The sequence below is a fragment of the Chelonoidis abingdonii genome, chromosome 23 (genome assembly GCF_003597395.2).
Source record: "Chelonoidis abingdonii isolate Lonesome George chromosome 23, CheloAbing_2.0, whole genome shotgun sequence".
NCBI lineage: Eukaryota > Metazoa > Chordata > Testudines > Testudinidae > Chelonoidis > Chelonoidis abingdonii.
In genome coordinates this window covers 208,763-231,691 of record NC_133791.1, presented here as the reverse complement: position 1 = coordinate 231,691, position 22,929 = coordinate 208,763, and the positions used below count along the sequence as shown (strand labels likewise).

Below are 22,929 nucleotides of genomic sequence, written 5' to 3'. Positions count from 1 at the left end.
TTTATTTCAAAGTAGTCTTGAATGCTGGAGTATTAGAATGCTCTGTGCAGGGCAGGCTAAAACAACATTCATTGCGTAAAGGTGAGTAATTCCATTACCTTATTAAAACAAAGCCACATGACTGATCAGAATCAAATAGTGTTTTAACCTGTGGCTAACTGTTTGAACTCACAGCTTCCAACTGGAAGATGGGCTAGAAAATGCATCAGACCAGCCCCACTTCTGGTCAAGCACCAGCTTCACATCTGTCTTCAGCTGGGCTTTGTCGTAGATTCCCTACTCTGACTAGCTTTAATTCAGCTGGGTTTAGTCATTGATGGAGCTAAATCATTGGCACAGGGGTGTTCCTGGGGAAGGTTAGCACAGCCAGGGCATCACTGAAATGGCCCATTGGCAGCTAGCATCACACAAACAGCCCTCGGAGTACATTCATTTATGCTGGGCACGGCCCTGTGGCCAGATGGCCCAAGGATTGAGGGGAATGCAGAGATGATTTGAAACCAGTTTTGTACCCCTCCCATACATGCTGGACAGTCTGTGTGTGCCAGGAAAAGCTTTGATAGAGTCATGACAAAAGTCCCCGGCTTTTCCTGAGGATTTACGGCAGCACATTTGTGGCACTTGCATGCAACACAAGCTCAGAATGTTTCTGGAGTAGGGGGCCTGAGCAATAAAACCCCATCTAACTGTAATGGCCGAACCTTTGCTCTGACTGGTTTTGCAGCGAGCCTGGAAAATAGTGGGCAAAATATTTACCAAAGAGAAAAGGGGTTTTCTGCAAATGAAAGCAGTATGGGCTATTTTAATTCTCTTGTAAGTACAACAGAATCCATCAGGGTGTGCTCCTCCAGCATCATCTCCGCCCTGGGTCCTCTGGCAGTGGACAGGCCTCCATCAATGCTCTGGAATTATGCTGAGTTTACATCATACTAGATCATTGTCAATTCATGTTGTTTAAGCTTGGATGCAACTTACACAGCAAGGATTCCTCTTACACAGTACTGAATTCTGTCAGTCTCTGCCCTGGTGAACACGTGCTTGGCTGTGTGACCAGGACACAGGCAACATTTTCTTGACTAACTTGTCAACATGATAGATGACAAAAGCATGATAAATCACCAGGTGCAAGCTATTATGCTTATAGCCTTGTGCATTCTCTGAACTGTCACAACAGCCACTAAATGACCATGCCCAAATTGTGGGGCAATGAGTAACATTGTTGAGGTCACTCACGCTAGTCTGCCCCTTATGCCTTAGAATGCAAAGAAGAATGCTTGAACTGGCAAGGGGACTATCTGCAAGGAGGCCACATATCCCATCTATCACGGTTTCATGAAAAAAAAATGTGGAGAAAATGTAGTGCTACTTTTAATTTTTCTGAGCATAGTCCATGTTGTATGTTAGGATGTCCTCCTCACCCCAGTGTGAGAGAGAAGCATATACCAGGGGTTGGCAACCTCTGGCATGCAGCTCGCCAGGGTAAGCACCCTGGCAAGCTGGGCCAGTTTGTTTTTCTGCCATGTCGTCAGGTTCGGCGGACCGCAGCTGTCACTGGCCGTGGTTCGCTGTTCCAGGCCAATGGGGGTGGTGGGAAGCCACAGTCAGTACATCCCTCAGCCCATGGCACTTCCCGCCGCCCCCATTGGCTTGGGACGGCAAACCACGGCCAGTGAGAGCTGCGGTCCACGAACCTGCCGACATGGCAGATAAACAAACTGGTCCAGCCTGCCAGGGTGCTTACCCTGGCGAGCTGCATGCCAGAGGTTGCTGACGCCTGGTATATACCATCACTTATTGTGAGAGGAGGAAGGGTGTAGTGAAAGAAAGATGGTCCAGAAAAGAGTAATACTAAGGACACTGTTAGAGCCCAGGATGAAAGATTGGTAACAACACGTAAGTGGTAATATGTTTTGGAATCAAAGGGAAGCTGCAGACTTTAAGCACAGAAGTGCCTCACATTACCTGAATCATTGTGTGTAAAAATGAATGGTGTCAGTGCTTCCAGAGTTTTGATGACAGTTGCTGTCTGAGATTTGAAGCAGCTAACACCTTTGCAAGATTAACCACAGCTAGATTTAGTGCAGCCCCGTGTTTAAGTAATACAACATTTTATGAGCAACCGGAGGTGTGGCTTTCATGTATGACTCACAAAAAAAAAGTTGTGTGTGGATGAAAATAGACATTTGGGGCAGGGATTTAAGCAAGGCCAGAATTACAATGCCAGATGGGAGGGTGGGGGAGGGTTAACACCTCTTTCAGTCTATACAAAGGCTAATCACAATATTACTAGTTAGAATTCTTTGCAATTATATTTGACCAATATTAAGTACATATATAATTAGACCTACACTAATTTCCTGTGGAAATGACAGCTAAGAAACAGCTGCCAAAAACAGTCATTCAGCTACCATGTTTTGTTAATACCACCACTTTTATAAAACGTTATCAGGAAATGAACACAGTGCTTTCAGTAAATGAGTCCATTTTACATAGACCATGCCTGGAAAAGACTGGTAATTGATACAAAAAGTGAAGACCACAACATCTTTTGCTATCCTCTGGTTAAGGCTTTTCCTCTTGACATTTGCCTGCTGGAGACAAGCATTCATCTTGTGCTGCAAGCTGCAAAGGGACATGGTCCTCGTACTCCCAGTTGTCTTTGTGTAGGCACCTGGTGTCTCTTCTCTTATACTTAGTTTATAAACTCTTTGGGGGCAGGAACAGTCTTTTTGTTCTGTGTTTGTGTGTAATCTAACACAGGAGGGGCTAGGGGGGTTGTGCTCTAGGACCAGGACATTTATGCAGTATGGTAATATAAATAATTATTAATCCACTAGAAAGAAACACACCATGACCAAGGTTTTAGCCTGTCTATAACCCTGAATGCTTGACTAGTATATGATATGTATACCACAGGATTCTGCCACCAATTAGTGTATGTGCCCATCCAAAATGGCACCTTTGGGTAAGGTGTCATTCCAAACCTGGTTTGCATCACCAAATCTTTACAGAGGAATAGAACTCAGGTTGGTACAAGAAAATGTGAACTCCAGGTATGGAGGCCTGTAGTAATTGCACTTCAATGGGACTAATGCCTGTTGCCACCTAAGAATTCCTGGGAAGACGAGGTGGTTGCTGCTAGTTGTTAATGGTGCTGTAAATTTTTAAGGTGTTGCAGAAAGTTTAGAACAATGTCAGTCAGGACTCCCAAAATTTGATTTCCTTTCTGCTTTAGCTCCATTTCATGATGTTAAAACCATTGGTATAAGATGCCTAAGCATTATAACGATGTATACAATATCCTGGGCAGGAATTCACAGCATCATTTGCTTTATGATAAATATACAGTTGGGAAAGGGCTCAACTTAAGTGAGAGCAGTGTCACCCAGCAGGCAACCCAGTCTTCCTCATGGATGAGACAGGGATTCTGGAGGAATAGTGGAAGCATTTTTTATCTCTCAGCTATAGATATGGAGTCTAGAAATATGTTAAATCACCTCTAATTCATCTGAGAGGAGCCAGTGCAGGAGAGTTTCCTTTTCTGGTTTCAAATCCATCAAGCAGTGAGCCTTCCACAACTTCCACTGGGAGATTATTGTACAGCACGTAAGTATGTATCTATATAAACCAGTGGTCCCCAGCCTTTTTCATCCGGCAGGCACTAGACAATGAGCCACAGGGGACCATAGGGGCGGATGAGCAGTCACTGAAATGCCGCCAAGCGGCAACGTCAATAGGCAGCAGCACCAAAATACCACGAACAAGCAGCATCATCCAGAGGCATCACTGCCGAAAATCTGGATGATGCTGCTTGGTCGGCCGATGCTTGTCCACTGGCCAGTACATGGCTGTACATAGATGCCTCGCTGGGCACCACATTGGAGACCCCTGAAATAGAAGACCTTTTACAGGGTAACCCCACCTCTTGAGCTATTGAAGAAGGTATGATTGGTAGTGATACATACTCCTATATTCCCCTCCTTCCATTCTAAAATGCACCTTACTCTAATCCGTGTACTCCTGAACTGTTAAGAAGAACGTATTTCTAGGCATGTCTACTTTGCCAGCTGCTTGTCCTGACCAGACCTCCCCATTGAGCAAGCGGTTTCTTCTTACACAGTACTGATCTCTGCCCTGGTGAACACATGCTGCACAACCCGTGCACATTCAAACATATGATCAGAAGCTCTTGTCAAGGCATCACATCTTGCTTGTGCAAGTCTTATGTGCCAGTGGATGAACAGAAGAACCTCTGCTGGCTGGAACCTGCAGAGCTGCCCGTGTAGCAGAGGCTGATTACTGATGGGGGGAGCTGGAAACATGACTTGCGACCACCCAGGATTTATCCCTGGGAAATACAGGAATCCTATGCAGTCCAGGAACGTACACAAGATTTTCCTGCTTCCTTGGTGAGTGCCCTCCAAAATTTGCTGCCGGAGAGAAGCATTAAGCCATGGAATAGGTTCAGGTACTTGAGGAAACCCTACCATAAGGCTTTTTAAAGGGAAAGTGGTCAGAGCACTGGAAAGCATCCTGTATAGAACAATCCTGCACTGTCCTTGATAAAATGACAAAAGCCTATTAGCTCACACAGTTCAGCTCCAAGGTCTACGCTTCAGCTGACAAAAAAGAATGGTAGCGGTTCAGGAGAGAAAGGGTTTGCACTATCATGGAAAGACACCAGTGACTGTAAATTTAGAGTCACACAGGCTTGTAGTGTGCCATTCCTGTTAAAGCCAGAAGGAATTAGGTGACTAAAACCTTGCAAAACTTTGGAATTTTTTGGGGGGGAGGGGGGAGTGAAAGGAAGATTAGAGAGTTTAGATGCACAAAAATCAGGAACTTCCCAAACTTCTCATTATTAAGCAAGTGTAACAGGCCCATACACAAAGACTGCCCCCAGCTTGAGGAAGAAAATTGACATGGCTACATGAACAGGAGACATTTCAGCCCAGAGAATAAAGGACTTCTCTGCCTCCCCCATTCTTTCTCCCACCCCCAAAAAACAAAGTTTAAGCACCTGAAAATGAACATGCTTCTGCCACCATAATAAAAAGTTTATGGCTGCCAAGAAGGGCACCACATAACATTATGGTGGCCCCGGAGTTCACACCTTAATTGTTTGATTAAAATTCAGCATCTTTCATCTGAAGTTTTTTCTCAGAGATGTGATATGATTACATAGGTAGAATACAAAGTTTTAAATAGAAGAGGCTAAAGAGGGAGCAGGTTTCTTTTTAGCCACATTGGAAGCAAAAAGGTTTCAGCACAGTAGTGTTCAGTTCATTATCTCCAGTCATGTTCTTTGCAATAAATTGGCACTGAGCATATATGACTAGGAGTTCCTGCAATACAGATATTCTTCCCAGAAGAGGGCATGGAACATTTCTGGAACTGGACTATTTACTATTATTCATGAATGCAGCAAGGCAAAAAAAAGAAAAGACAGAACTTTTCCAGGGCATGGACTGAATTTTGTTAACAAATCAATATTGACAGTTTAAAATGCAGTTAGCGTGAAGGTCTGCAGGTACTAGCCCATAGTGCTTGAAGAATGACAACTTGCAAAGGACTTTTCTTTTCACAGTGCTCATCCTCTTACTAATGAGAGTTAGTAGACAATGATTACTAGCAACTTAAAGCTCAATAACTGCTCCAGCTTTACTCCATCTAAATAAAAATCTCTTGCCCCCTATAAAAACTAGAATTACTGATGCCTGGGCTACCCCTCTCATAAAGTAAGTTAAGGTCACACTGTTAGTGTGCTGGACACTTTAGGTCATTATTAAGACCAAGTCTCTGTCCTGAGGAACTCAGGAGTCAAAAGAGATAGCACAGTCAAAGACTGGTATAAACAAACAAACCACAGCAGTGTTATGAGTGAACAGAGATATCTGCTTCTTAATTTGAGTTTTAGTTTTGTATTTTGTTCATCTGAGAAACCTCTGCAAAAGGCAGAACTAAGGCTCTCAAACCTTTCAGAACCAGAGAGCTTTAAGGAGAGACTTGAAAGAGAATGTGAAGGCATGACAGATTGGGTTGGGAAGGGTTTCCAGGCATCTGGGGCCACATGGAACGAGGCCTGGAGACAAGAGTGGGAGGAGGACATGAAGGGGGTGGTTAGTCATGCAGCTTGGGTGGAGCAGACAAGGTGAGGGGGTGAAGCGAAAGGAGAAATGTTTCTAGTGAAGCGACACCCATTAGGCTCCAGCATGGCTGATAATCAGCACTGAAAACAGGCTGCAGTTTAGTGTTGGAGCTGGTTTGTCAGCTCCTGCGGGAAGATACCTGAGAATGTGCAGTGTGTTCAGGCACATGATGAAATAGTCCACTTTAATGACAGGCTGTAGCAGCAATATCTAAATCCATACTCTGCGTAAGAGGAATTCACCAAAGCCCCAGTGCTCTTATAGACTGTATGAAACCCAAGCACAGAAATACTGCTGACATGATATATTCCAGTAGAGCTCAAACTAGCAGGGGAACAGGCTCACCTGGGTGGGTCCAGAGCAGACAATAGGACTGGAAAAAGAGGCAAGTGGCTACCTGAAAGGCACTTACCTTTCCTCTGGGCTTCTACAGCAAATAGCTCAGGGTTCGAGCATTGGCCTGCTAAACCTACGGTTGCGAGTTCAATCCTTGAGGTGGCCATTTACGGATGGGAGAAATCTGTCTGGGGATTGGTCCTGCTTTGAGCAGGGGGTTGCACTAGATGACCTCTTGAGGTCTCTTCCAACCCCCATATTCTATGAAACCCTCACTGCAGAGGGCTCTGAGGACTGCACAAGCCCAGTGACCCACATTTCTCTTCTCTGCTCCACTGGTACTCGATGAGCCTGCTGGTACATATGCAACTAGCCTGATGGCACCAACAACTCTGAGCAGGTTAGATGAGATTGTGGTAAAATCACTATGCCAGAGCTACAGCAATGGTGGGAATTTAAGAGCTTCATGGAGGTGTAGCCTAGAGAGGTCTAAACAGTAAGAGCTAAATAATTAGCTTTTGTTGCAAAAATAAAAAAAGCCCTGGGTGTGGAAATTCAGTGGATATGGAACCCCTACTTCACAGGGTTATTTGGACTTAATAGCTAAAGTGCCTAGATTACAAGATCATTAAGTCAGGGACTTATCTGCATGCTTGTCATGTACTCTAGTATCTTTTCAGGGCTCATGCACCAGGTGAGTATTGTGTTGTATAAACAATGCTGCCAGCTTCTTTCCTATTGAACAGGAAAGTTAGTTTAAGCACAGAGCTGTACTTTATTTCACCTAGAAAAAAAAACCCATCCCTTGCCCCTGTCCACTTTTGGACTTCTTAGCCTCAGTGGGTAGCATATTGTGGGTGCTACTGGAATCAATCAATAATAGGTTTACTGATCTTGACAGTCTATGTATCATGAATTTATAGCACATCTTATTGGCCAACATGATAAGTTAGACACACCTTAAAATAGGCTGACAAAGCTACACAATAAAACAAGAACAGAAGATGGTATGTAATGTGAATGAGTAAACACTGCTGTAGGAACCTTAAGATTAGATCAAGAATTGCAAAAGTTAACTGTGAAGCCTTAAAATGTTGTATTAACATTGTCTGCATGTACACAAATTTTCCTTTTAGAAAAGCCACACTGAAAACTAAAATGCATGAGACTTATAAACCACAAATAAAATCAAGAAACATTACATGTATCATAAATAAGTATATTATAACTTTATTAAATTCAAGACATGGCAATATTGAAAATAAAACAAAGTGAATAAAATCCTTTTGTTCAATACTGTACACGATGCAGAAATATCAGTGCATTTTCTATAGCATGTATTTCACCTTCATTTAGTTTGCACTAAAAACATAAGTAAGCTTTAAAATAGCTCAAATATCTCATTCAGCAGTTTAAACTGTAAACAGCTTGTTCACTTCTACTAGGAGGAGAGCATTATAGCAATGGACCTCCATTAATGAGCACCTCTTCTCTTGTGCTTATCTATAAAAAGGATAAATGTGGAAGTATGCACAAGAAACAGCTAATGCACAAGTGTTGCATCTCCCCGGACCTAAATGGAACAGTGAGGCAGACTATGGGGGGAAAAAAAACTGAAACAGAAAGAAACAGTACTTGAAGCAAAAAGGTAGATGTGACTGACATGGTTTGTAAATGGAATCGTGTTTAAAATTTACCCCCCCCCACACACAAAAAACACAAAACCACACAAAACACACCACCACACAACCAGAAAATACTGAATAGAAACCAGAACACAAGACCAGCTTGTGTAGTGTTTCTGTTTATAATACAGTCAGAAGTTTGTATACTAGATAAGGATGTAGTCATTGTGACCATTTACTAGCAATTGTGGATAGATCTTTCCCCTGTCAGTTTTAGGACACTAACATGCATTCCTTGGACCCCTTAAGGAGAGAACAATGGGTGAAGGTTAGCAGTAGCTGGTCCAAGTCTCTGCTAGGTAAGTCTGCCAAATTCTGCCACGTGCCCGTTAGTGGGTGAAAGAATCCAAGAGGCACCATAAAAAAAGCAGAAGTCTAACCCCTGTTGGAAGCTACTTCACTAAATTCTACTTATATCCTATTAGGGTTTCAAAATACTGGAGATATTAAAAAGACCACCATAGTCTAAACACTTTCCAATACACTTCCAAGTCTTAAGTAGATGTCAGCTTCCTTCTAGCCAGGTTAGCACATCCTAGCTAAAGAGAACAGGGTTTGTTCCCAGCAATGCCATCTTCTGCAAAAGATTTTAAAATACCAAGCCTATCATTTTGGAAATGCCTGTGATATAACAAAAATACTGTACTGCACTTTCTTCCCTGATTTCAGTTTTAGACATTGAAACTGGATTTTTTTCTTAATATGCCTTTACAAAATATATTACTCTGGGATAGCGTATAACTGGCCAACGTAGCTATGGTTACTCCATGTGTTTGTATACAGTCTTCAATTATACAGACCAAGACAGGCTTAGTCCAGACAAACAATTCAGAGAGATATGCAGCATAAGATGACTTTACCATTAATACTCCACTTTTCTGCTGAAACGGGAAGAATTTTATTACTTCATTATTTGAGAATCTTTCTTTGGATCTCAAAAACTTAGCAACATGGTTAAGATCTACTCCATCCTAAGCAATTATTGTGAATCATGTTCCAAGAATCTATGGAGAAACCACATAAGACAGGTGTTTTCGTTTCACATGACCAACCATGTCCATTCTAGCTTTTGAGTCCTCCTTTCCTGTGGCAGCAGCTGCGGTGCAGTCACCAGACCAGGACTTCATTTCTGCGCTTGTGCTGATTTCTTCTGCTTCTCTGAAGAGCTTCTCATACTTGTCCAGATATGAAGGCCTTTCAGGCAGCAGATAGTAGTGTGTTGAACTGACCTTCTTACCATTTTCAATAATGGGAAGAATGCAAGGGACCCTGTTCGCAGATCCATCACTGTTTTGTCTTTGTAGAGCTTTGCTGCTGACATACTTAGGATCAGGGGCAAAGCTCTGTGTGGGGGGCATGACCCCATTGAGGTACAATGGCAGACTTTTAGGGCTTGGTGTACGGGAATTGCTCCGTGATAAAGGTTCTCTTGGGGGCACTTTGGGAGGCCTGTCTTCATCACTGTATGCGCTAGAAGCAACTTCTGCTGACCACCTTCTATAATCTGGTTTGAGTGCCCTAGGAGGTATGGGAACCCTAGGGGGAACCTCTGGTTTGTCTTCATCAGAATTGGGAGAAGCCCTATTTAAGTGGCTAGATAGCCTCACTACTGGTTTATTAAATGATCCAGCTGGCCCTGAATGAGACCTGCGTAAACGGCGATGCTGCTGTTGTGGAGGAGGACATGGGGTTTGTGTACATCCATTTAGGTTAGTTGTAGAGTTGGCATCTTCTGATTTCGGTCCTGCTGGGGCATCAAAATAGGCATAATTGATCTGTCCACAGCCCCTAAAGCTCCGCCTACTTGGAGCACTGGATTTAAAAGCGGAAAGTCCATAATCATCTAACAAAAAGTCAGTGTCTGAACTCATTAAGAACTCCACCTCTCTATCGACATCATCTGAAGAGAGGTCCTCAAAAATAGGCAGTGGTGGTAGTGGCCTAGAGCTGCGGTCACTGGAAGATGCAGAAGAAAACTGAGGTGGCCCACTCTTTGTTGGTGTATGAGGCGGCATCTCCTCAGAAACACAGCCCACAGTTACCGACAGTTTGCTAAAACTAGGAACAAGATGATCTTCATGCTTTGAACTAAGCGTCTCACTTTTGGGATTAAGAGGAGATAGGCTGGATTTCTGAGGTGGGACCCTGACACAGCTGTCAGTAAAGCAGTAGCCATTTGTTGGTACAGGGTTTGAAATGTGCCCTAGGAGGGGAAAATAAAGTTAAGAATGTCTGTCTACATCCCCACCACCATGAATTTATGGCAGATGATCGAGCCATTCATTTGCCCCCAATTCAGCACTAGGAAAAATGCACCCTTAATACATTAACAAAAAACTCGACTACAGTAATCCTGAAACACACCTGCATAATATGTTTATGAACAGCCCGCTGTTGTCCCCTACATACAGCTTGCTTTACACAGCACATCACATGCATCCTCAGAGTACTCCTAAAGGGATTCTGCGAGACTGCACCCACAGAAGATGCCCCCTCCTCCCCCTGCAGATTTCCTGTGTTTCCCTGCAGAAAACAGCAGGGAAGCAAAGGAAAGCTATGCAGGGGGGAGGGTACTGCCCCCCTCCAGAGATGAGGCATGGGGGCACACAGGGTTACATGCCACTGCCCCACCCCTCATTCTGCAAGCACAGAGCTGCCCAGCTGAAGGAGGCTGTGTTTCAGCTCTGATGACTCCACAGCTGAATGCTGCCTCCTGTGTCCTAGTGTCAGTCAGTCTCCTCTTCTGTGTGCTGGGAGGCTTCCTGCTTTCTATTACGTGCAAGGGCATGTGGTGTCCCCTTGGCAGCAGCTGCGGCTCTCCCATTAAGCAGGCCCATCAAACCCTCAGCCTGACAAGCCTTACCGCCTTACACTCTGATCCCTCCAATAAATCCCTGATACCCAGACCTCCACCCCACTGATCCCCCACCAGCTGCACCTGGACCCCCACCCCATCAAGCGCCATCTCCCCACACCCAAACTACCTTCACCTGGCTCTCCTGCAGAGTCCCATTGCCCCTGCAACCAGAACACCTAAACAAGCCTGTTCATTCAGATCTCCTACTAAGCCACCCACACCCAGATTGCCCCACAAACCTCGTATCTGGATCCCTCCACATTAAATCCCTCCACACTTGGATCCTGCTAGGCTGAGCCTGCCCATCCACACCTGGAGGACCTGTCACAGAGGGAAAGGGCCCTGGGGCACCTGTCACAGAGGGAAAGGGCCCTGGGGCAGGTCCAGTCCTTGTACTATGTCAAGGTCAGGTGCAGCCTCACTGCTGAGTTTCTGTACTGGGGGGAGGTGGAGGCTTCAGGGTGATCTCCCACCTCAATGTGCCTCCTGTGTGCCCCACTGCCATGCCAGAGCCATGTTTATTTATTGACAAATAAAATTTGCTGAATTATGCAGAATTTTAAAATATTGTATGCATAATTTTATGGCACAGAATTCCCTCAGGAGTATCAAAGGGAGAATATTCAACATGTGACTTATATTATAGCAGTGCTCCAGTTAAATAAGACAATTAGAGACCCATAGCACAACTTACATTAAAACAGGGCTGTCTCTCCAGGGTAGATGTTTTAAACATGCAGTTGATTTGCCCCAACCACTTTGCAACTATTTCCACTGAGTTCTATCCTTGTGTCAAATATTTAGCAAAACCGGCTTACAACAACTTCTTACACACTTACACTAAATATTTTCCTCAGAACAAATAAAAGTATACTATTAAGATACTAGGTAAAAATTCAGAAATACATTGGAAGGAACTAAAGTAGTGTTTAATTCTGTCACTAGAGGGCAGCCTGGTGTCTAAATTCAGAAAGTCTCTCCTACCGCAGATAAAAGGGACAGATTTTCTCCAAAACCACTCCACTTCCACTAAACAGTTTACATCAACACATCTCAAAATCTTCAGTGTACATACCAACAGATGTACAATTTTGCTGTGCTGATGGATTCAGATTATATGGCATTGCTATAGGTTCCACATTAAAAAAAGTCCTGAAAAGAAAAAAAAAAATATTCTAAGTGAACCAGTTATTGGGTTCACCTATGTCACATGCTTGGTAAGAACTCTCAAATCCATCTGCTAGGTTTATTCCTCCCCACCCCACTTACTTTTCAAACCCATTGTGGCTGCTCCAGCAGGTTTTCAGACTCCCTATGCCTTGGCCATTATGGAGAAATCCAGTCTTTAATGGACCTCTCATCTCCTGAGCAGCAACTCCTGCTGTTGACATTGTGCCTTGCTCCGCAACGTCTCCAAACTTTAGAAATCCACAGTTCTCGCCAGGTATCCTGCAGCTTTCATTCCCTTCAGAGGAGAGGAGGATGTAAGCACCACTAAGCAAACATGAGTGAGTCTCCCATTTTAAATGCCACCCAACTCTCTGAATTACAGTGACTCCTTTGTGCAAGGGCCCCTCTGGCCCAAACACCCGCTGAAAAGAAGGAAATTTCACACATCAGAAGTGTTTCCCGTTCTGTTTCTGTGACTGTAAAAACAAATCCAACAATTAGAATAAGTTCTGTAAGAGTTCATTTTGGGGGAAACATCAATCCAAAGATTTTCAAGTTTCAGCAAAAACAGGTGATGAACAGAAGTTTTACACTAGCAAATTTAAGACCTTGTACACATACTGAGAGTTACTCAGACACCAATTTTGCTAAAACATACAAATCTTTGTATAACATCGTATTAGACAAACCTCCCTCTGTATTACTGTGATAAAGCGTCACTTTGCCAAGAGTTTTAACCTAAAAGAAAGCTGAAGCACAATAGCCTGACTTCAAATCTAATCTTGTCAAAGACTCATTCTAATAGACTGAATATAAAGTGACTGCTTAAATCAAAGGTTTGATCAATCCACAAGCGTTTCAGATAAGATTATACTGAATAATCACTTTAAGTGTTAGCTACTAGAAATTAATTTGTTGGTCTCACAGTTTCCTCCTAGCATGTATCCCATAACAGTTCTAAGCTATGAGGGTTAAGCAAATCTAAACAAAGTGCAGTCATCCTTTTCTACAAAGCCCGTTTTGAATGTGTGCACAGCAGTTTAGTAGGCACATTCACATTGGGAAATAGGTGTTGAATTTCAATTAGAAACTGTAATATATGGAATATGCTGCTTTACAGGGTTTTGCTTGTGTGAACCCACCTACTCTCCTCCCAATTTCTGAAAGATCAGCTGTACATTCTGGGCAGTGGAGAAACTGCAACTCAGTGGAACAAAACTGCATAAAGTGAGGAGGATTAAATATAACAAGGCAGGAGAACCTCAGTCTCCTCACCTGAATACAGAGACTAGGATTTAAAAAAAACAACAAATAAGTTTTTAAAAAGTAAACCAATTTAAAAAACTAAATTTGAAATTATGATAACTTAAAGGCATACATTAAAAAAGTAAAAGCTATTAACCTGAATAAAATTATGTGAAGCTGCTTTAATAAACTTGCATAGCTACACAGTGTATCCTCCTGGTTAGCAAAAAGTACCACATTTAGCGTAAAGGCTATATTTAGTTCCAAATCAACATGTTTGAATGGTTACCAACCAATAAGATAAAAATTTTCTTTAAGAAATACATGGATATGTAATTCTGGAAAGTCATTAAAGCCATTCTATTAGCTGATAACTAGAAAATGAGTTAAAGATACTCATGTATCTTTAAAGTATTAACCTCTCATTCTTTCAGTTGTACAAGCACAAACAGGGCTATCCACTATGGGGCTGAGACTGAAGTAGGACACTGATCTTCAAACTCAGTTTCATGTAGCATTAGAGACAGACATCAATCCATACCACACTGGGCAAGTGTCCTAAACTAGAAATGTTTGTTCCAATTGGCGTTTGACTGCTTATGTCATGAAGATGTGTCAACATCTTAAGTCTTCATTTGTTGCCTAGAGGACAGGTAAGGGCTCAATTTACTAGCTACTTCACACTTGTTAAGTTGTTAGAAGTGGCAAGAATTAGAAAATGCAGTTTAAAAATAATCCTTAGGCTAAAATACTAAGAATGAGTCCAAGCATTCACACCAAGTTGAAAACACTAGGGTAAATCAAATCTATTGTGCTTACAAGAACTGGCAAGACCATAGAGAAAATGTCTGCTGCAGTATAAAAAACCAAGATGAAATAGGAAGGAGACTGGTGTTTAAATAGTTTGAAAGCACATGTAGAACAGAGTGCTTGCTCTGACTACATGAAAAAGCCTGCAGGGATTCTAAGAGGACCAGCCTCCACCTGTTCCATGCCAAAACCACTAGTAGTAATTAGTGTGTGTGTGTCAACCTCCTAAAATGCTGTCTAAATCTCAGCTTTCAGAGGGATTGTGCAACTATTGCCTGCTCTGAAATCCCCTTGGAGTTTTAAGCTTCCATTTCAATAGACACTTAAATATAACACTCAAAAAGGTACTTCTCATTGTTTCCATCACCTAGTTTTCTGCATTAAAAAAATAAAGACAAGTTGTGCATTCATAAAGCCTACTCACTTCTAACAATAATCTCTTTGTGAATTCACAGAAGGTGACCTGCCTCTACATTTCAATAGGGAAATGTGAATGGACTGTTATGAAACTGTCCCAGCTTCCTACATTCTTGAAGTGGGAATAGGAGGGGAAGCAGAAAAGGGCAACATAACTGTATGTTCTTTACTGCCAGTCAGTTTTACCTTTTTGCACCCTGGGTTTAAAGAGTTTGTGCTACTATTTTAAAATATGTAGCAAGCTGCTTGGCATTGTGAACTTATAGATTCTCAGGGTTTGCTCTTTACTAAGCTTCAAGAGACAGCTGCATTAACTTTTGCTTTTGGATGGTACATTCTCAATAAGATTACTGAGGAATACAATTGAAAGTCAGTATTGTTCATGGATTTATGAACATCAATTTGCAGCAGAAACTCATTTTACAGAGAAGGTAGGGTTATCATGAGACAGTTATTGGGTTTGTGGATTAGCAAAGATTTAATAAAATATTGTACTGTCAAATCACATGACAATTTAATTCATTTTACAAAATATAATAGGACATACTATCCATACCATAAATAAAGCTAAACTGCACTTATCAAAGTAACCAAACTACGATTTCCTTGGTTTATGATGTTTGTTGTGCAAATAAAGTTAGCTAGCAAGTCTGGTTTTCACAATGGGTTCCCCAGTTATGCTGATAAACCCTACTTGCATAGACTAAAGTGATAAGATCCAGAAAATAATATTTTCTGGAAGTCCTCACAGGCTTGTATCTAGTCAAGAAGCTAAGCTACTATAAAGGAAAACTACAACTAGTTTTTGCTTCAGTCACTAAACTTGGGAGAACCAAGCTAAAGCAATGCAAAATAATGAATTTGTAGCAGTTTGGTTAGCAATGTAACTGTACAAGGAGAAAATTAAATTTAAAAACATTCTTTCCAGACCATATCGCCACATGTTATGATGCATGTAATATATGGCATGCCCTATGTAGATTTTTTAGCTCTCCTTCTGAAAAATACATCTATGCACATACTACAATTACATTGCAGCTACAACATTTCATATCTGACCAGAAATTAAAATGTGAATTTCCATTTCTCAGCTCCAACTCAATCTACTGTTGTGATCTTGCAGCAATATTTTATCAGCCATTTTTTCTGAAAGCTATAGAACATTTAGATACCTCAGTTATTTATTTATTGGCATTTCTGTCAGGCAATCACCATCACAATACTCAAATGACTCCTGGGTGAATTCCGTGCCACTCTGCGTGCACAGAATTCATATCCCGCAGATTTCTTTGCTTCCCCACAGAAAAATGACTTTGACAGGGAAGCTGCAAGAGCAGTCACGCACCACTCCCTAGCAGCGCAGGTACAACATTTCGGGCACCCAGAGTAGCCGGCTGAGAGGTAAACCAGCACAGGACTGAGCCAGTGGCTCCCACCCTGAGCTGGGTCAGCTGCTAGTCCTAGCTTGGATGGAGGCAGGAGAGGACAGGACTCTCTTCCCCTGCAAGAAGTAGCCAGGGCAGGGTCAGACCAACCCCCAGAAACCTCCCCCAGCGGCAAGAAACATCCTCCCCTGCTTCCTGCCTCCATCACTCCTCAGCTGTGGGGGGAGGGGTCACTGTACAGGGAGCTGCTCCCACATCCACTCAACCCCTGTGCATCCAGACCTCCCATACTCAGACTTCCCTGCCAAGCCTCACCTGGTACATCCAGAACCCTGCTGACCCTCCATGCCCAAACCCCACCCCACTGAACCTCAACCCCTGCATCTGGAGCCCCCTGAACCCAGACTTCCAGCCCCTCATCCCTGCACCCAGATCACCCCCCCACTGAGCTCCCTGCACTCAAACCATCAACCTGAGCCCCCATATCCAGACCCCACCCCACTGACCAACAACTGTACCCAGACCCCACCCCACCAAGCCCCATTCCTCCAGCACACAGACTCCCCCCCCACTGAGACCCCTACACCCAGACCCCTCCGCTGAGCCCCCAAAACCTTCATCTGGAAGCCCCTGTAGAGTCCCATCGCTCCTGCACCTGGAACTTCCCCACTGAGCCTCTGTGCATCCAGATCCCCCCACACCTAGACCCCCCACTGAACTGCCTGCAGACAGATTGTCCCACATGGAATCCTCTCACCCCACAGTGAACCCCTCCACATTTGGATCCTGCCTGATTGAGCCTATCTGCCCCACACCTGGTGCAGACAGACAGACAGACATGGTCCCTGGGTGTTTCTGGGGCAGGCCCTGGCCTTGTGCTGTGTCAGGGTCAGATGCAGCCTCACCACTGAGTTGTGTCCTAGAGGTGGGATGGCTGCAGGGTGATCTTCCACCTTCATGCAGCCAGTGGCCTTGCTCCCCACTGCCATGCTTGAGCCTCTGCATTTGACAAATAAAACCTGTCAAATTTTAAAATACTGTGCACAGAATTATTAGATTTTGTCATCACAGAATTTCCTCAGGAGTATCAAAGTATTCTGATATGCACAGAAGGTCAAACTATGCCTTAAGGATGCACCACATGTAATGGAATTGGATGCAATTTGCAGTGAAAATTGTTGAATGCCAACAAAAAACCTGGACAGGGATTACACTCTGTGATGGTACCTGCTGAGGGGATAAAAAGATCATACTTTATGACAATGGTCCCCAAACTTTTCTTCTGGCGGGTGCCAGATGAAGGACCATGGCAGCGGTCGAGCACCTGCTGAAATGCCGCCGAATTTCAGCGGCGACATCTCTCGATAAGGTCACTTGTTGGCAGCAAGTGGCATCATCGATGGGTGTCGCTGCCAAAATGCTGCTGAATTTCAACGGATGCTCGACCACCAGCTAGGACATGGGCGCATTTAGCCACCCTCGCGGGCACCACATTGGGGACCCCGCTCTATGACATAAGGTGTTAAAAGCTACATCCATCTACTATACATTCTCAGAAGGAAAAAATTGCTACTTTAAAAGCAGTAAGAACACATGTTCTTAACCTAGTTTTGCTCACCTTGCCACTACGTATCGTTAACGAATCTCAGAAGCAATTCATAGGAGGGGCACATTTTTGTCATACAAGTCATCCGTTCAGCTTAGCTCTTCCTTATTTGACAATATGATGTAATTTCCTCCTATAATATACTTTTAGAAGGAGACTTCTGTTAATTTGGAATGATAGCTAACCCTTTGTGCTGTTTTTAACATTTAACCATTTCAGATCCTAATTAGAAAGCCTACTGATGTTACTATTTAATCTACTTCCTGAAACTCATGGCATACTGTAATTAGGCTTTGAAAATCTAGTTTCTCCAGTGGTCATTATATAATGCCAAGAAACCCACATCCGGCAAACAATCCTAATAACATGACTTGTTTGAAACCATTTGTTTTATACATAATTGTATCTTATTTGTAGAGCACCGTAAGTGTCCTCAGTGCTTTTCAGAGCAACAAGACAGTCTCTAATCCACAGCTGTGATCTAAATCACAGACTAAAAATTCAATCTTTATTTGGATTTTTCAACCATGAGCATCAATCTTTAGGAACATTATATAAACAAAACAGACTTAAAATATATTGGATAACCCTTAGACAAACTGATCTCTCAAGCACCTGCTTTGTCTCAATCTCAAAAAGCTTCATGGACAAGTTATGTTTTAGGGTGAGATTTCAGTGAAGAGAGAGTGGTAGGCTGGTGCACACAGACACGAAGACTGTTCAAATCATGAAGGGCAGCAAGTAGGGTGAAGATGACAAAGGAACAAATAGCTTGTAAAAAGATGGACAATAGGTAGAAATAAAAGCAGAGATGGGCAGAAGAGGAGTTGTGCAGAAGCTTAAAGTTGTGGCAGAAGGAGAACAGCTAAAGGAATTAGAACAGCTGTGGGAGAAAGTGATTTTTGGATGGACTGAAGGGACTTTTCTATTTGCCATCTACAGGGGACTTAGCTCAGGTTTTAACTGTACTTAATTTAGTGATCCAAAAAACAGTATTTCGGGGAACTTCTAAATTGGGGACTAAAAACTAACAATCAAGTAGTGAAATGAGTGCCCTGCCTCTGCTTGTCAGATTTCAGCCTCATGCTCAGCCTTGGTATACAGCAGTGGTTCCCAACTACTCCATTTTCAGGAGTCTAATTTTGGCTCTGGTTAGCGCGGCTTTTGCTTGAGCCCCAGGAGGCAGGGCTTGGGCTTCAGCATGTATCTTAGCTTCATGGGGCCCCTGCTTGCCATCCCCTAATGCAGGCCCTGCACTTGCAACCGCCCTAAACCCACCCTCTGGTTGAGAAACATTGATATTGTAGATATAGGCAGTGACTTCTTTATACTGCTCTATGAATTTTTAGCTTGTACTGACTTTGCTAATGCTTTTTATGTAGCCTGTTGTAAAACTAGGCAAATATCTAGATGAGTTGACATACCTCCTGGAAGATCTCTACTGCCACCCCCACTCCACTAACGGGAGTATGTGTACCCCTGGTTGACAACCACTGGTATATAGTATCATGAAGTCTTACAGTGGATATAGCCAGCTCACATTTAAAAAATAAAAGATAAACCATAACTGGCTTAAATTATGCCAACACCTAAATAACTATACTAAATTTGATAAATTCCACATTACTGTACCAGAAATTCAGAATTAAGACTTTTCACTTTTACAATACAATACCTCATGTGCTGGAAAGGAGGGAAGAGTTCGGGTCAGGGTCAAAGTGAGGGTCTTGCATCAAAACTTTAGTTTCCTCTCTCCAAAAGAAAGGTGTTAACTAAGTCCTAAAGAAACCTATCAGCTTTCTGTCTGGGGCACACTTGATGAAAGCTTATTAGATTATTTGTATTTCAAAGGCAACTTGCAAAAGACAGACAAATGGGTTTTGTGGCCTTTTTTAGCTTCTCTATGGTACATAAAGAAGGCCTGAGAGGCTTGGTTAAAATATTCTGCTTGTTTTTTTACATGAGAAATGCAGACCACATCTGCCCTGGAGAACTCTATGATGGTGGTAGAACTACTAACAACAATATCAAGAGAGACTAAAAGAGCAGACTTCAGTTTGGCAATTTAAATTGTAGGTTTGTTGTTTGTTTTTCCTACTACCTATTTTAACTCTGGTGTCTATTCAGTACTGAAGACAAAGGCTGTCTTTGTTAAAGATTCACACTCTCCTCTTTCTCTCCTTTCCCCCGCCCCTTCAATTAATGTGTATGAGCTCACAACAAACACCCGAGGCAAGCCCCCACTCCCCTGCCTCCCTGTGCCAAGATTAGGAAAGTAGATCCAGCATTCACAATCTTTTCAAAAGGTAAAGGTAGAGGCCGTCTACACTGGCAACTAAAGGACAAAACAGTGTTAAAAACCCACCCCTCAAAGACAAAAGTTTTGCCAACAAATAGAGCTTTGGAGAACTCTTTGGCAGGAACACGAACTTTTCATTGTGCAGGGGGAGGTGTGCTCAACTCCCCCTGCCCCGCCCCCCGCCGGCCACTGCCCTCACCCTGCCCACACTCCAGCCCTTCCGTCAAGGCCACACCCCACCCCCACCTCTTCCAGACCCTTCCCCTGAGTGCACCATGTTCTCCATCCTTTCCCTCCCCAACAGCTGATTGCAGAGGCAGGAGGCACAAGGAAGGAGGGAGAGGTGCTGATTCGTGGTGCCTGGCAGTGGGCAGGAGGCGCTGCGGGGAGGGAAGGGGAAGGTGCTGATATGGGGGCTGTTGGTAGGTGCTCATCACCCATCATTTTTTCCCTGTCGGTGCTCCAGCCAGAGAGCACCCATGGAGTCTGTGCCTATGGGTGGGATAGCTCTCTCCTGGCAACAATCAGCAACTACACTGCACACCGTTTAGTGGCACAGCTGTAGCAGCATAGTCAAGAACACTGGGAGCTGGTGGAAAGAGTGCCTCTGAACACTGGTGTGCATCCTTCAAACACTGTACAATAGAATTCAAAAACCTGCCAGTGACCTTGTCCCACAGAGCCTTTGCCATCCAATATACCATCCTTATCTGCAGACCAGAAATAACAGTATAATTTAGCCATGATCTATTAAGAACTCTCGAGCTGTGGATAAGTTCCATGAGACCACTGAAGTTTCAAAGTCACTATACACCATTCATATTGAGCAATTAGAGTAGTGTGCATTCACAGGAAGTGTACAGAATGAAGATATATGTTATACATAAAGTGTACAGTGCTGTCTTCGGTTTTGAACATTACAAACAGGCTATTTTGGGGGAAAAAAGCTATGAGCATATTAAGGGCTAGAGTGATGAAGAAAATTTCAGTCATCTTAAATTAGTATGCAAAAACAGCATCTGAACCCACAAAATGCCTTCAGTTAAAGGTTAACAAATAGACTAGAAGGAAAAAGTTGCTACTACCCACTCTGATGGTTCATTCCGGGGGGGGGGGGGGGGCTTAATAGTCGAGCCGGAGCAGGTCCGGGAGGAGGCTTAAGAGTCGAGAGCAACAAAAATGACCAGGGGATGGAACATCTTAAAAAGAGTGGGACCTGTTCAGCTTAGATGACTGGGAGGGGGGGGGGGGGGGAATTATGACAGAGTTATAACTCTTGAAAACAAGTGTGTAATGGAAATACTAGACCTATAAGTAGCCAAATTAAAGTGTGCTGCAATAAGTTAGACAGTAAATGTGTGACGTGTAACTAGTTTTTATAAAAAACTAAATTCCCCCCTCCCCCCCCAAAGCTTCCTTTCTATGGTGCTTACAAAGTCTATATGTTGGTGCAGACTTTTAAACTATACATTTGTTTTCTCTGTAACTTCTACAGCTTGGTGACAGAGTAAAGCTGTACCTGCAATTTCAGTTACAAGCTTTCAAAGAAACAAAAATAAATCATCTTTTTCTGGCTCAGTTTCTTCATTCCTAACAGAAGATTGTGCTAATGTGCCAACAACATTTTAGGATGAAGAATGCGGACCTCAATGCTGGTGCAATACTTAAGCACATTGAAGTCACCGAGTACTGACGTGAGTAAAGTTGTACATACATACATGTTTGTAGGATCATGGCTTAAAATTGGAACATATAGTATATAATTAAATTCCCTGGAGCCTGCTCAAATAGCACTACAACATCTAGGAGGAGGCCAGGTTAAATAATAAACAGGAAAATGTCTCCCCATACCATTCTGAAATCCAAATATTTAGTTAACCACTGCACTTATTAAATAAGAAGTTAGCATGATAATTATGACTGAGAGAAGCAAGGGTAGACGGGATACAAGTGTTGTCTTTTCTGGATCAACAAAAGTAAAAAAAAAAAATCACTAATTTTTGGACCCAAAATACCTTGTCTTCAGATACTGGCAGGTGACTCAAAAGTTAGGTGATTCTGTAACTTCGTTTGTCCTATAACACATCATTACAAACGCAATAGTTTTTCTTTCAGGACCACTGTGACTAGTCTGAAATAAGGTAAACAATTAATGGTGAAGATGGACTAAAAGACTTCCCCTGCCTTCCAGAGAACTTGGAGCTAAAGTTTTAGTCACAGGCCCTGAGCTCTGCTATGATCCCAGTATCTGTAAACTGAACTTAGGGAAGCACTTAAAGCAGGGGTTCCCAAACTGTGGGTCAGAACCCTAAAGTGCATCATGAACCCACTTTAATGGGGTCCCTGGGGCTGGTGTTAGATTTGCTGGGGTCTAAGGCCAAGGCCAAAGTTACATGCCCCCTGCCCAGGGCTATAGCCCTTGAGCTTCAGCTTCGGCCCCCCAGCCCAGGGCGGGGGGGGCTCGGGCTCCAGTCCTTCTGCCTGAGGCCACGTAGTAATAGGTGTTGTCAGGAGGGGGTCACGGTACAATGACGTTTGAGAACCACTGACAAAGTACAACTGAAAAAAAGGTTAGAGCTCCGGCACCTCTAGCTAGAGCCTGAGCCCTAGGACTCAGTCCAGTCTACGTGGGGCCAAACCCGCTCTGCTAGAACCGGGATAAAAAACAGCCGCTGACGAGCACTTGCCTTAAACGGTCACTGACCCGCAGCGCCGAGCGCCGTCCGTCTCGAGGGGCCAGGAAACAGCCGGGCACTTGGGGCTTCAGCCGCCCCTGCCCTCACCCGGCAGCTGCCTGGCCGCCGGTCCCTCCCCACCCGGCTGGCAGGTGCACCTGAAACACCCAGACGCCTCCGCACAGCTGCGGCCCCAGCCCGAGCCACGGGTGCGTGACTCACCCGCCAGTCACGGTCCTGCCGCCTCCGGGCGCTGCTCTGCCGGCGCCGCGGCTCGCCCCCTCCCAGCGCTGCG

The 22,929-nt window shown here is 43.6% G+C and overlaps 1 protein-coding gene across 1 annotated transcript in view; it reads right to left on the bottom strand.

Moving 5' to 3' along the window:
- Positions 1-7,692: 7,692 nt before the first annotated feature.
- ERRFI1 (ERBB receptor feedback inhibitor 1) overlaps positions 7,693-22,929 on the bottom strand; it is a 15,975-nt gene continuing 738 nt past the window's right edge. The window contains exons 2-4 of the mRNA XM_032763743.2: positions 12,297-12,492; positions 12,103-12,179; positions 7,693-10,373 (exon numbers count right to left, since the gene is read on the bottom strand). Coding sequence (XP_032619634.1) covers positions 9,175-10,373; positions 12,103-12,179; positions 12,297-12,418 — 1,398 coding nt within the window. The 5' untranslated portion in view covers positions 12,419-12,492 and the 3' untranslated portion in view covers positions 7,693-9,174. The remainder of the gene's footprint in view (positions 10,374-12,102; positions 12,180-12,296; positions 12,493-22,929) is intronic.